At 42.4% G+C, this 15,317-nt stretch overlaps 1 protein-coding gene and 1 long non-coding RNA gene across 5 annotated transcripts in view; one reads left to right on the forward strand and one right to left on the reverse strand.

Annotated features, from left to right (window-relative positions):
• LOC142296742 (uncharacterized) overlaps positions 1–13,137 on the forward strand; it is a 247,892-nt gene extending 234,755 nt beyond the window's left edge. The window contains exon 3 of the long non-coding RNA XR_012751691.1: positions 11,840–13,137. This is a non-coding gene — a long non-coding RNA (uncharacterized LOC142296742). The remainder of the gene's footprint in view (positions 1–11,839) is intronic.
• The window catches only part of LEKR1 (leucine, glutamate and lysine rich 1), a 310,847-nt gene that overhangs the window by 221,169 nt on the left and 74,361 nt on the right, over positions 1–15,317 (reverse strand). For all 4 annotated transcript variants that reach the window (XM_075340705.1, XM_075340706.1, XM_075340704.1 and 1 more), the window contains one exon: positions 7,630–7,749. In XM_075340705.1, coding sequence (XP_075196820.1) covers positions 7,630–7,749 — 120 coding nt within the window. The remainder of the gene's footprint in view (positions 1–7,629; positions 7,750–15,317) is intronic.

Consider the following 15,317-nt stretch of genomic DNA (forward strand, 5'->3'; position numbering starts at 1 on the left):
TGTCCTCCCCGGCCCAGGAGATGTGGTATGATCAGTCCATGTCATTGTACGGTCAGACACATCCATTACACAGTACATGGCAGGAGCACATATATAAGATTATCTCAACACAGGAACATTGTTTTAAACACATGCAATTGTGGGAATTATTATAATTATTTATATTATTTCAAGATCTATTGATACAAATTAACTTTAAAATTAACATTGTTTGTAGGAAAATCTATTTAACCAAAGTTAACTCACTAGGTGCCAGGTATTTGGATTGCTCATTTATTCAGCTCTGCTGCCACTATTACATTGCGTGTCCAGTTCAACATGGAAAATTTGATAAAAGCCCTCTTTAACCCCTTCACCCTGACGCAACATGTTGTTTTTTACTCCCCTTCTTCCAAGAGCCATAACTTTTTTATTTTTAGGTTAAGATAGCCATATGAGGACTTGTTTTTTGCGGGACGTGTTGTACTTTTTTATTTGGACCCATATTGTACTGGAAAACGGGAAAAAATTCCAAATGCGTTGAAAATGCAAAAGAAAAGTGCAATTGAACAATTGTATTTTTTATTTACCATATTCATTATGTGGTAACGCTGACTTAAGAATATGATTTCAAAGGTCACTACGAGTTTTTAAATATCAAACATGTATAATTTTACTTTTATCTAAGTGGTTTCATAAGTTTAAAAAAAAAAAAAAAAGAATTGCGCTTTTGTCGCAATTTTCCAAGACCTGTAGTGTTCTAATTTTTCGGATCTGGGGCTCAGAAGCAGCTTATTGTTTGGGTCTTGAGCTGACATTTTTTATTATGCCATTTTTGGGTACATGTCATGTTTTGATCGCCTATTATTGCATTTTAATACAATGTTGCGGTAACCAAAACAATGTAATTATGGTGTTTTGTTTTTTTTCCTCACTACGCCCTTTACCAATCAGATTAATTGATTTTGATAGAACAGGCATTTCTGAAAGCGGTGATTCCAAATATGTGTATTTTTTTATTATTATTATTATTGCTTTATTTTCACTGGTGCAAAAGTGGGGTGATTTGAACATTTAGGTTGTTTTGTTTTTCTTATTTTGAAAACCCTTTTTTTACATTTTTTCTTGATTTTACTAGTCCCCATAGGGGACTTTATGCCAGTACTATCCAATTGCTTCTGCTCATTTTCTGTGAGCACCGACGCTCTGCTGGCATTCAGAGGGAGTAAGTCATGACAGCGACAGGGGTCATCAGCTGATCAAGCGCTGTTATGACAACCCATTGGTGCCCTGTGATTGCATCACGGGCCACCAATCACGGCGGGGGACAGCGTGATCCCCGCTGTAGTGCTTTAGATCGCGCTGTCAGAATTTGAAGGGTTAACAGGAGCAGAAGCAGATGGATTGCTACCCGCGTCTGTTAACAGCACATGTCTGCTGATCAGATCAGCAGACATGTTCAGGTAATAACCAGCAGTAGTGATGGGCAGACTTGTACTGTAAAAGTCCTGATATTCGCGGTTTCAAATGTATCCAAGTGCCGGACTCGGGCCCAGAATTCTCAGGGAATTCCAGCTAATAATCTGGGTCCGGCAACTCAGGAAATAAAAAAAAAACATAAAGGAAAAATAAAGAAAATAAGAATGATGCAAGCACTTCATACTTACTGAGTCTGCGGCGCAGCTGTAACTGCTTCCAGGTCGCTCATTCTTCTTCCAGGGCTCCTCATTATCGCTAATCCATATGCACTGCTTTTGCCGCCCACTGGCCATTCTGGTGTCTGTGATTGGGTGCAGTCAGACGCGCCCCCAGCCGTGCACTTATCTTGATTGTGACTCAAAAATAAAAGGAACTGCATGCGTTTTTTTTTTTTATAAATTATTTAAGTAAATAATTTAAAAAAACAGTGTGCAGTCCCCCCAATTTTGATACCCAGCTATGAGTGATCAAGAGGTTCTTGTTGCAACCCACCCCTTCACAGCTGATTGCACTTGTATATGTATATATTGGGGCAGCTAAATGTCTGCACAAGACTTTTCGTCTGCACCAAGACAAGTATGCACCATATAAGTATGATGCATTGATTTAGGCCAGAATTGGGCCGGAAGTGACCAGAAGGTAACTGGATACATAGACTCTGTAAACAATGTTTGTGTTTTTCTTCACTTTCACCCCTATAATACTTCACTTTCTACTTAGCCCTCTGATCCCTAAACCCAGTAATGAACTTTTCATCTCTCCCACCATCCTCCCCACCCATCTCACCTTCTCCTGAGATCTGTTCCTCCACATTACACCCTGTGTCTCCAGACACACACGACCACCTCATGGCCTCTTCTGCTCCCACCTACTAACATTGTCACTGTTTCTTCTTACTGCTGGAGATATCTCTCATAATTCTGGTCCTCCTCACCACATCCCTATTGTCACTTCAAATCCTCATCCACAATCTATCACAAATTTTCGAAACCTTTCTAACCTCATACCCATCCACCCGACCCCCGCTCCCCCAGTCCCACTAATAGGAGCTCTATGAAACGCTCACTTTGTCTGCAACAAACTTTCCTACATCCATGATCTTTTTATCACTAATAAACTTTCCTTCCTCGCTATCACAGAAACCTGGCTCACCCCCTCTGACACAGCCTCTCCTGCTGCACTTTCTTATGGTGGTCTTCATCTGTCTCAGACCCCCCGCCCCAGTAACAAGCATGGTGGAGGAGTTGGTTTGTTCCTGTCTGACCAATGCTCTTTTACACCAATTCCCACCCTCTGTTACTCTCCCCTCTTTTTAGGTGCACTCTGTCTGCATCTACTCCCCCTCGAACCTCCAACTGGCTGTCATTTACCACCCTCCAGGGACAGCCACTGCCTTTTTTGACCATTTCACCACCTGGCTACTACACTTCCTTTCCACCGACATCCCCACCATCATCATGGGTGATTTCAACATCCCCATTGACACTTCCCACTCATCTGTCTCTAAACTTCTAACACTCACTTCCTCCTTCCTGGTCTTCTGCAGCTACTCACAAAGATGGCCACACGCTGGACCTCATCTTCACTCGCCTCTGTTCCCTATCTAATCTCTCTAACTCCCCTCTCCCCCTGTCTGACCTCAACCTACTCACATTCTCTTCCCTCTCTTCTCCAAGTACTCAACCCCCCTGTGGGGGGCTCAGTGGGTGCTCTCGTCCTCTAAAACACGCTGTCTTTCTAGTCTCCAACCGGAGCCGGAGTCCCTAGATTGAAGCCATAAGATTTCCTGATCCTCTAGTCAGCTCCAAAGAGCTTAGACTGGATCCATCAGCATCCATCAACCACCTGGTGGCTTAAAGAAATCCCTTTTATAGCCACAGCCTTCCACTTGGATACACTGCATCCTCATCGATTGGTTGGACAAGATCGCCTCTCCCATTGGATGAATCTCAAGCTGCATGGACAATGTTCATTTAAATGATGTGCATAGAAAGACAGAAGATATCTACATGAAGTCTGCAAGTCACAGACTCGACAATGGCTAAGGTAATCACATTAGATTACAATACACAACTACATTACAATGAATGCTCCGAAGGGTCTGGTCCCAATGGAGTCTGCAAGTCACAGACTCGACAATGGCTACTAAGGTAATCACATTAGCAATACATAACGACAATACAATGGTTACTGGAAAAGTCTGGAGAACAATACGTCTGGCTTTCAGTGGCCAACACAATTACATTGAGTCAACAAGAGTCTTGTAAAAACAATGAGGGACTTCTCCCCCGTCTATAAGCAATCTATCATGCTGTCTGGCTGAATTTTAAGAAACTTTAACCCATGAGAGTCCATGTCGTCACACCCCCCTCCACAAACTTTCACACCCTCGCAGAAATATCAAACACCTTGATTTACATGCACTTTCTCAGTCCCTTCTCCCTCTCACAGATATTGCTTCTTTACATGATGCAGATTCTGCTGCAACTTTATACAACACCACAATCTCTGCAGCTCTCGAATCAGCTGCCCCCCTCACACTCACCAAAACCTGCACAATCAACAGGCAACCCTGGCACACGAGTCAGACTAAAGAACTGAGACGGACTTCAGGAATTGCTGAGCGCAGATGGAAGAGGTCTCATTCACTTAATTGCATATAAAGAGTCCCTCACCACTTTCAAGTCCACACTCACTGCTGCAAAACAAACCTACTTCTCATCCCTCATATCCTCTCTCTCTCACACAACCCTAAACAGCTATTCAACACTTTCAATTCTCTCCTCCATCCTACAGCACCACCTCCCTCTCCTCTCATCTCAGCTGAAGACTTTGCCTCTTTCTTCAAGCAGAAGATTGACAACATCAGAGCAAGCTTTGGCCCACAATCTCCACATCCCCTCATCATAGCTACTCAGCCCTCTTCCTCCAAATCCAACTTCTCCACCATGAAAGAAGACAATCTTCTCACTCTACTCTCAAGATCACATCTAACCACTTGTGCACTTGACCTGCTCCCGTCGCACCTCATCCTCAACATCACCGCAGTTCTCATCCCAGCCCTAACCCATCTCGTCAACCTATCACTAACAAGTGGTGTATTCCCTTCATGCTTTAAACATGCCTCCATTACACCCATCCTCAAAAAGCCCTCCCTTGACCCATCCTCTGTGTCAAACTGTCACCCCATATCCCTTCTCCCCTATGCCTCAAAACTAATGGAACAGCATGTCCATCTTGAATTGTCCTCATACCTCTCCTCCTGCTCCCTCTTTGACCGGCTACAATCTGGCTTCCGACCGCATCACTCTACTGAAACTGCCCTAACCAAAGTCACCAATGACCTACTAACTGCCAAAGCCAAGCAGCACTACTCTGTCCTCCTCCTTCTGGACCTGTCCTCTGCCTTTGACACAGTAGACCACTCCCTCCTACTACAGATTCTCTCAACTCTGGGCATCACAGACTTGGCCCTAACCAACCGAACTTTCAGCGTCTCCCATTCTCACACCACTTCCTCATCTCGCCCCCTATCTGTCGGTGTCCCCCAAGGTTCAGTTCTTGGACCCCTGCTGTTCTCCATCTACACCTTCGGCCTGGGACAGCTCATAGAGTCCCACGGCTTTCAGTATCATCTCTATGCCGATGACACACAGATCTACCTCTCTGGACCTGACACTACCTCTCTACTAACCAAAATTCCACAATGTCTGTCTGCTATTTCATCTTTCTTCTCTGCATGATTCCTAGAGCTTAACATGGACAAAACAGAATTCATTGTCTTTCCTCCTCCTCACACAACTCATCCAACAAGCCTTTCCATCAAACTTGATGGCTGCTCACTCTTTCCAGTCTCCAAAGCCCGTTGCCTTGGAGTAACCCTCGACTCTGCTCTATCCTTCAAACCACACATCCAAGCCCTCTTCACCTCATGCAAACTACAACTTAAAAATATCTCCCGGATCCATGCTTTTCTTAACCAAGAATCAGCAAAAACATTAGTGCATGCCCTCATCATCTCCCGCCTCGACTACTGCAACCTTCTGCTCTCTGGCCTCCCTTCCAACACTCTTGCACCCCTCTAATCTATCCTAAACTCTGCGGCCCGCTTAATGCACCTCTCCCCTCGCTATTCCTCATCCTCGCCACTCTGACAATCCCTTCACTGGCTTCCCATTGCCCAACGACTTCAGTTCAAAACATTAACCATGACATACAAAGCCATCCACAACCTGTCTCCTCCTTACACCTGTGACATAGTCTCCCGGTAACTACCTGCACGCAACCTCAGATCCTCACAAGATCTCCTTCTCTACTCCTCTCTTATCTCCTCTTCCCACATACGCGTACAAGATTTCTCCCGTGCCTCCCCCATACTCTAGAATGCTCTACCTCAGCATATCAGACTTTCCCCTACCGCGGAAAGCTTCAAGAGGAACCTGAAGACCCATCTCTTCCAACAAGCCTACAACCTACAATAGCCCTCAGTCCAGTACACAACCAGCACAACCAGCTCTGTCCTCCCCTATTGTACCATCACCCATTCCCTGTGAGCCCTCGCGGGCAGGGTCTTCTCTCCTCCTATACCAGTCTGTTTTGTATTGTTATAGATTGTTGTACGTATACCCTCTTTCACTTGTAAAGCGCCATGGAATAAATGGCGCTATAATAATAAATAATAATATTAATGATAAAGCTGACAGCTGTGGGCTGAATTTCTCAGGCTGGAGAGACCCATGCTTATTGGGCCCCTTTTAGCCTAAAAATAGCACCCGGCACTTTACCCAGCTGGGGGGGTTGCACGCTGTTTTTTTAAAGTTATTTATTTAAATAATAATTAAAAAAAAGCTGCATGCAGTTCCTCCTATTTTGATACACAGCCAAGATAAGCGCATGCTGGGGGCTGCAGCCTGTAACCGTATGCTTAATCTGTGCTGGATATCATAATATAGGGAGACCCTACGCGAATTTATTTATTTACTTATTTACTTATTATATCACGATAGTGACACACAGACAGGGTATATAATCGCAAGCAGTCAGACACGCTGTCACACAGGCTGGGGGCACGTCTGACTGCAACCAATCCAAGATACCAGGACTGCCGGGGGGCGGGGAAAGCAGTGAATATTAATGAGGATAAATTAGCGGCCCCAGAAAAAGAGTGGCCCAAAATCATTTACAGGCGTACCGACTCGGTAAGTATAGTGCGCTTTCTCTAATCCCCCTATCCCTTTTACCTCCATTTTTAAGCACCCAATTCTGGTCCCCATAGACTTATATGGGGACTAGCGTTCGACCAGATATCCAGGATGAACTCCAGGCTGGAACTCATTTTTTTAAGTCTGGTTGGTCCTGCTGATCCCGGATATCTGCAAGTTCTTTCATCACTACTGGTGACAAGTCTTTAAAAATAGAGGTGTATCCTGTAAAACTGACCATAGCTTCGTTAAGTGAATCTTACTAAGGTTCGTGTAGGGAGTCAGTTTTTTTTGTTCCTTGGCGAAAGTCTGAAAATCATTGCTGAATGGGGTTTTACCATAACAATAATAACATTCTGCAAGATAATAAATGTCACTTGTAGATAATTGAGAACAGGAACAGATACGCAGAGAAATCTGAAGTCTACCCTGAAGCACAAGTTCTAAAGCCCAGCTATAAACGTTCAGGCTGCATGGAAAGCATTATGTGCATTAAATTGTGTATATTCTATTTTATTACATAGGAACTACAATATATTCTCAGTCCCTCTGCTATTCGCTCTCCTTGGCTTAAATATTAAAGTATATACCGCATGTTCATTTTATTAATGCTCTCTTTTTTTCCTAAAGACCTAGACGATAATTATGAAATCTGTTTTCTATATCAGTCTTTGTGCACAAGAAACGCGCGTGAGCCATGCTTTATAGTCTGATCAAACACAGTCTAATATACGCAGGTCAAGAGTTTTTCAACTTGAGTTGAACTCTGGAACATAGTCACTTTTCCAGAGATTAATGGTAAAGCTTTGCCCTCATTACCATAGAGATTGCTATGACAACAGTGATATTTTCTATGGCATGACAAGCTAAAAATACATGCAGCCGTCCCACATTATTGGTAAATTTTATGGCTTGTGTCTGCCATGAGGACAATCACATCCTTTATGTCACGCTCTGGTGAGTTTCTTACCCCAGCAGCTGCTTTTGGTCTTGTGCGGTTCTTACTGCCTGCTGACAAGTTGTAAGCTCGGTTGTCAGAACCTGAACTTCATCTTCCTTTTCCTTCAGTTCCAATAATGCAATCTGCAATCTAGAAAAAATGTGAGAGAGTACATAAAAATACAAAAACCAGCAAAAAAAAAGACATAATACATGTGGCCAGTGTCATTTCTATATATGCTTTACAGTTACAGCAAATAACGTTTAAACGGCTACTCTGAAGATAATAGATGTGACGATCCTGGGCGGCTACAGGCTGCTATTTTTAGGCTGGGGGTCCAAAAAGCATGGGCTTCCCGAAGTTGAAAATACCAGCCCCCACCCACTATCGGCTTTATCATGGCTGGGTATCAAAATTGGGGGGACCACATGCTGTTTTTTTAAATTATTTATTTTAATAGTTTTTTTAAAAAGCCACATGCGCTCCCTCCGGGACTGCTGGTGGACGGGTGAAGCAGTGCATATGCATGAGGTTAATGAGTGGCCCTTGAAGTAGTGTGAGTGTCCTGAAAGCAGTGTACATCTGCATGCAAGAGACTTGATACCAGAGTTGTGGACCTGTATCGTTACCCGGAGTTCCCTAAGAACGCTGGGTCCAGGATCGGTGCTCAGATACTTTTGAACCTGCACGGCTCCAGGCTTTTACAGTCTGGGTCCGCCCATCACTACTCTGGACCCTTGTGCTCCGTTTTCTCCAGCAGTCCCATAGACAATGATTGGAGTGAATGTTGAGCATGTGTACCTCATCTCCACTCAAGACAAGACTGCAGAGCTTGGTTACTGAGTTTCAGAGGCCTGTTCTCAAGATTGCTGGATGTTCCAGTGATCAATAGGTTATTAATCTGTGTCTGTAACGACTGTGTAATGAAAAGATAAACAACTATCTAACATATGTATATATATATATATATATATATATATATATATATATATATATATATATATATATCCTGTATATATATAATATTTTTTTTTTTTTTTTTTTAAAGATCTATTTAAGGTCAGTAAACTTTGGTCATATGATGACACGTGATGCTCATATACATGCATGGTTGTCTATTTTACAGTAGTTATAATTCTTTATTACAGGGAGCCTGCCAAGCAACTCAAACTGCCCCCCATAATCCTTTAAAGGGAATCTGTCAGTATGTTTTTGCTAGCTCATCTTAGAGCAGCATGATGTAGGCAAAGAGACCCTGAATCAAACAATGTATTGCTTGGTGCAGCGGTTCTGACACAATCAGTAGAGCTTAGAAAACTGCCCTCGCTCACACCAGGCTCTCTATATACAAAGTCTATAGATAGTGAGCTGCTAATCACAACAGGGGGCATGCCGGACTAACTGACCTAGTCCGTTGAAGCTGAACCAAACTTTGCAGGTAAACAACAGCACACAGTGTGATAGATATATCGCTGAAATCTGTGTTAACCCATACAGCATGCTTTCTTCAGAATACATAGCAAATACCATCTGACAGATTCCGTTTAACGCTACAATCCAGCAATAAAATCATGCCCTTGCTGTAGTATCCGGTTATTGATATGTCCGCATAAAATAACTTTTAGGTTAGGGTCACACAAATGTATTTTTTTCACCCGTGAAAAATGGTCGGATTGAGCTAATCAGACACTGGTCAGAGTGTGATCAGAGTGGGATCTGTTTTTCTTGGAGGTGGAGAAGAATAAAAAACAATGTCTCCATCTTCTCCATTCTGTCAGACCGTGATGTCCGAATGTACTCCAAGTTTTTTCACAGAACAATAGACTTGAATGGCTGAAAGCAATCTAATTTACTGCGGCAAACCGTGTATGCATGCCCGGGTACGAAAACGGACAAGTGCACCGACCAACTGAAAAACATTGGTCTGAGGTTGATTCGATGTTTTGGATCTGCATAAGCCCATATGGTCATGAAGGTGTTAAGGCTATGTGCCCACGTTGCGTTTTTACATGCGTTTCCGCAGCGTTTTCAACTACAGTGTTTTAATGCCAAAATGCATGCGTTTTGATTTCCAAGCAAAGTCTATGAAAAATAGGGATTTCTTGTGCGCACAATGCTGTTCAAAACGCTGCTTTTAATTTGCATATTTTTGGCAAAAACTCAGCGTTTAAAGAAGCAGCATGTCAATTGTATTTGCCATTTGAGCTGCGTTTTGATAACATTAGAGTCAATGAGAAGATACAAAACGCATTCTACATCAAAATCCTAGCATTTTACATGCTTTTTGGATACAGAAAACAAGCGTTTTTGACAATTTAATTGCCTGTATTTTTGCCATTATATTAAAGGCATGATATGTCCCACTCCGTTTACACACACACACACATAGGCGGGCTTTGCACACTACGACATCGCAGGTGCGATGTCGGTGGGGTCAAATCGAAAGTGACGCACATCCGGCGTCACAGTCGATATCGTAGTGTGCAAATCCTTTTTGATACGATTAACGAGCGCAAAAGCGTCGTTATCGTATCATCGGTGTAGGGTCCGACATTTCCATAATGCCGATGCAGTGACGGGTACGATGTTGTTCCTCGTTCCTGTGGCAGCACACATCGCTGTGTGTGAAGCCGCAGGAGCGAGGAACATCTCCTAACTGCGTCCCCGCTGCAATGCGGAAGGAAGTAGGTGGGCGGGATGTTTACATCCTGCTCATCTCCGCCCCTCTGGTGCTATTGGCCGCCTGCCGTGTGACGTCGCTGTGACGCCGCACGCCCCGCCTTCTTAGTAAGGTGGTGGTTCACCGGCCAGAGTGACCTCGCAGGGCAGGTGAGTGCATGTGAAGCTGGCGTAGCGATAATGTTCGCTACGCCAGCAATCACAAGATAATGCTGCTGCGACGTCGGCGGGTATACTATCGCGCTCGACATCGCAGCATCGGCTTGCGATGTCGCAGCGTGCACAGTACCCCATAGTCTGACAATTAAAAGTAAGAAAAACATTAATTTTACGTTATTTTATACATAAATATTAACAAACATTTATCATTTAAATAAAATCAGCTATTTTGTTTATGATTATAATCTGGATATTTGTTATCCTCTTTTTCCATTTTTTCATAGTGTTTGAATGTTAAAACTTTATTTAGCAGTGTATTTGTGATCAAAACGCATCTGATGTTAAGCAATGAAAAAGCATGTAAATTGCGGTAAAAATGCGTCAAAAACGCAGCGTATTTATAGCGTTTTTGTGGTCAAAATCAAATTTGGCAAATACCATTTCTGCCAAAAGCGTGCGTTTAGAACTGCAACTACCTCGATGCAACGTGGGCGCATAGCCTCATGCAGGAGTTAGACCACATCATCTTCTTAGCTGCTTGATTTCAGTCTTTATTCATGCTCCTCTGGTATTTGAGACTGTAGATGTATTAACTAGAATGCAAACAAGGTTCCCATCCTTCGACTGAGCAAGGATCTTGAAAACAATAAGGAGTTACAATATAATATATTTTAGAAGGTTGCTAGGCTGTTTGGTGTTACACAATGCTTAAAGGAACCTTAGCGATAGTTTATGTATTGTTCCAATGAACCTAAAATGAAAAATGAGCCAGCTTTGTAAATAGTATTCATTAAGTATCTCCTATAGTTTTGTGTCAACGGCTACTATGGAAATCAATGTGTCACCATGGTAACAGACTTCAAACAAACTCTGTGTAATCTGATCCTGCAGTCCTACGCCCTAACATCTGCCTCGTCTTCCTAAAAGGCGTTTGGTAGGTTAGCAACAAGTAGGGGACAGATGGAAGTCAGTATGGCTACGTGATCAGACTACACATGGTTTACTTATAGCTTTTGCCATGGAGACACAAGTCTTTGTAGAAACTGCAGGTATTAAGCTATAGGACCATTTTAATAGAAATGATTTAGAAAGTTCTTTCTTTTTATATTTTATGATACAATTTTAAAGGGTTCCAAAAAATAGACCTTCACGGAAAGTTTTATTTGCTAAAACAAAAATCCCTTTGAGGCTACAAAAAATGTTTAAAAGAACTGAAGTCCTCAGTGGTTGATACCTTTTAATGACTAACTGAAAAGATGGTAATAATAGCAAGCTTTCGAGACTACTCAGGTCTCTTCATCAGGCATGGTATAACAGTAGAGGCTACATTACATTACTTTACTGTTTGGATATTGCATTATATTACAATGTACCATTTTATGTTATCTTCTTTTTCTCCTAGGACTGCAATAGTTAAAGTGCTCAGATCTAACCAAGAATCAGCAAAAACATTAGCGCATGCCCTCATCATCTCCGCCTCGACTACTGCAACCTCCTGCTCTCTGGCCTCCCTTCCAACACTCTTGCACCCCTCCAATCTATCCTAAACTCTGCGCCCCGCTAAATCCACCTCTCCCCTCGCTACTCCTCATCCTCGCCACTCTGCCAATCCCTTCACTGGCTTCCCATTGCCCAACGACTTCAGTTCAAAACACTAACCATGACATACAAAGCCATGCACAACCTGTCTCCTCCCTACATCTGTGACCTTCTCTCCCAGTACCTACCTGCACGCAACCTCAGATCCTCACAAGATCTCCTTCTCTGCTCCTCTCTTATCTCCTCTTCCCACAATCGCGTACAAGATTTCTCCCGTGCATCCCCCATACTCTGGAACGCTCTACCTCAGTATATCAGACTCTCCCCTACCGTGGAAAGCTTCAAGAGGAACCTCAAGACCCACCTCTTCCAACAAGCCTACAACCTACAATAGCCCTCAGTCCAGTAGACCACTGCGCAACCAGCTCTGTCCTCACCTATTGTACCATCACCCATTCCCTGTAGACTGTGAGCCCTCGCGGGCAGGGTCCTCTCTCCTCTATATACCAGTCTGTTATGTACTGTTAATGATTGTTGTACATATATCCTCTTTCACTTGTAAAGCGCCATGGAATAAATGGCACTATAATAAAAAATAATAATAATCTACTCCTGAGTCAGCAAATATTGGACTGTATAGTATTCAGGAGTCTGAACAGGCTTCATCACACATATTTTCATCTTTGCGATTAGTTCTGACTTTGATAAAAGACCAAAAGAGAAAAATCAATCAGAAAACACGAAAGAAACAACAAATGACCTCACTCCTGCACTATATAGTATACAATATACTATATACACACAAGTACGGTATCCAATTCAGCCACGCTTCCGTGACTATGAAAATAAACTATGCAATGGCTATTGTTACTCGGTGTTCTGATAGAAGCTGTATGTGTTACAGAAAATATCTTCAGAGAAGAAGCAAAAGAAAACGAAACCATCAAACAAAGAAACAACACTTAAAGGAGCTGATTCCCGTTGGCCGGGTTCTGTGGCTTCCCAGCTGTTACTGTGATATATCAGTTATCATTCTGCAACAGCTGGAAAGCTACAGGTTACCGGAATAATTGGCTTCACTTTTGCCATTTTCCAATCCGCAGATTAAAAGAACATTTCCTTCAAAAAGAAATAAAAAAGATCATAAGTAAATAAAAGTCTGTGACCTCTCCCCTTCGGTCACGTAACCTCTTATTTTATATTTAGTGAAGGGTTTGTGGCAGGAGGGGGAACATTTTTTTTTATTACAACCCTAGTGTATATTTATTTATATATTATACTCACTTTTATAGCGCCATTAATTTCACAGCGCTTTACACATGTGACCGTCACTGTCCCCATTGGGACTCACAAGCTAAATTCCCTATCAGTATGTCTATGTAGTGTGAGAGGAAACCCACACAAACACGGGAAGGACATACAAACTCCTTACAGATGTTGTCATATTGGCTCACTTTCCATGATTTGTGGGGTAATCACTATTTCAACTATTATATATTAAGCCATTGCACTCAAAACAAAAAATGAGAGACACCAGACCCAACAATGCAGACGGGCTCAAGGCTGCTATCCAAGCAACCTGGGCTTCCATAACACCTCAGCAGCGCCACAGGCTGATCGCCTCCATGCCACGCCGCATTGATGCAGTAATTCATGCAAAAGGAGCCCCAACCAAGTATTGAGGCATTTACTGTACAGACTTTTCAGTCGGCGCCAACATTTCTGAATTTAAAATCATTTTTTCAGTCGGTCTTAGATAATATTCTAATTTTCTGAGATAATGACATTTTGGGTTGTCATTGGCTGTAAGCCATAATCATCAACATTAACAGAAATAAACACTTGAAATAGATCACTCTGTGTGTAATGACTCTATATAATATATGAGTTTCCTTTTTTGTATTGAATTACTGAAATAAACTTTTTGAGGATATTCTCATTTATTGAGATACACTTGTAAATAGGAATTGTTCCAAGGACCTCCAACAGTTCATCCATGGCCAGAAACAATAAGGAGGCCTCTGCTACGGCCGCCATGGCAGATGACTACACAAACAATCGGGCACCTGAGGCCAAGAAGGCTGGCAGCAGCACCTGGAGAGGGGGTAAGATGAATTCTGCGTCTATTCCCCCCTGCCCCTAGAAGGCCTTAAAAATATTATTGTGCCCATAGCTCTAAAGGAGTCATATGTGTCTCCATGGTACCAGACTACAAACAAATCCTATGTAGTCTGATTCACTAGCTGTACTGATATCCATGTGCCCCCTACCTTTTGCTAACCTACCAAGTTTATGATGTAGGGGAAGGATAGAAGGCAACATATCTGGTGCAAAATGCTTTGCAGCATTTGTTTGTAAATCAAAAAGACTGGAGAACAGGATAAATACCCTATAAAAAGTATGAAGGATAGAATAAAGTCTAGTGACATATAGATATGGGTATACAGCTATGGGATAAATAAGGGGGAAAAACCAACAAGGTAAACACATAGAAATGGAGAAAGAAAAAAATGGTAATGAGCTCATATCGATAATAAATCTAGAAAAACAACCACTATTGAATAAAAACAATCAAAGTCCAAGCATGAGTACAACAGTAAGAAATACAGTTAGGTCCAGAAATATTTGGACAGTGACACAATTTTCGCGACTTGGGCTCTGCATGCCACCACATTGGATTTGAAATGAAACCTCTACAACAGAATTCAAGTGCAGATTGTAACGTTTAATTTGAAGGTTTGAACAAAAATATCTGATAGAAATTGTAGGAATTGTACACATTTCTTTACAAACACTCCACATTTTAGGAGGTCAAAAGTAATTGGACAAATAAACCAAACCCAAACAAAATATTTTTGTTTTCAATATTTTGTTGCGAATCCTTTGGAGGCAATCACTGCCTTAAGTCTGGAACCCATGGACATCACCAAACGCTGGGTTTCCTCCTTCTTAATGCTTTGCCAGGCCTTTACAGCCGCAGCCTTCAGGTCTTGCTTGTTTGTGGGTCTTTCCATCTTAAGTCTGGATTTGAGCAAGTGAAATGCATGCTCAATTGGGTTAAGATCTGGTGATTGACTTGGCCATTGCAGAATGTTCCACTTTTTTGCACTCATGAACTCCTGGGTAGCTTTGGCTGTATGCTTGGGGTCATTGTCCATCTGTACTATGAAGCGCTGTCCGATCAACTTTGCGGCATTTGGCTGAATCTGGGCTGAAAGTATATCCCATGTGAGGTAGCTTGGTCGGCTGCGCAGCAGAAGACACGGGATCCAGGCATTAAGGTTCACAGCACACGGTTTAATCCAAACAAAAGTCCATAACAATATACATGTGCCTCTCCA

This window comes from Anomaloglossus baeobatrachus, chromosome 3 (genome assembly GCF_048569485.1).
Source record: "Anomaloglossus baeobatrachus isolate aAnoBae1 chromosome 3, aAnoBae1.hap1, whole genome shotgun sequence".
Lineage (NCBI taxonomy): Eukaryota > Metazoa > Chordata > Amphibia > Anura > Aromobatidae > Anomaloglossus > Anomaloglossus baeobatrachus.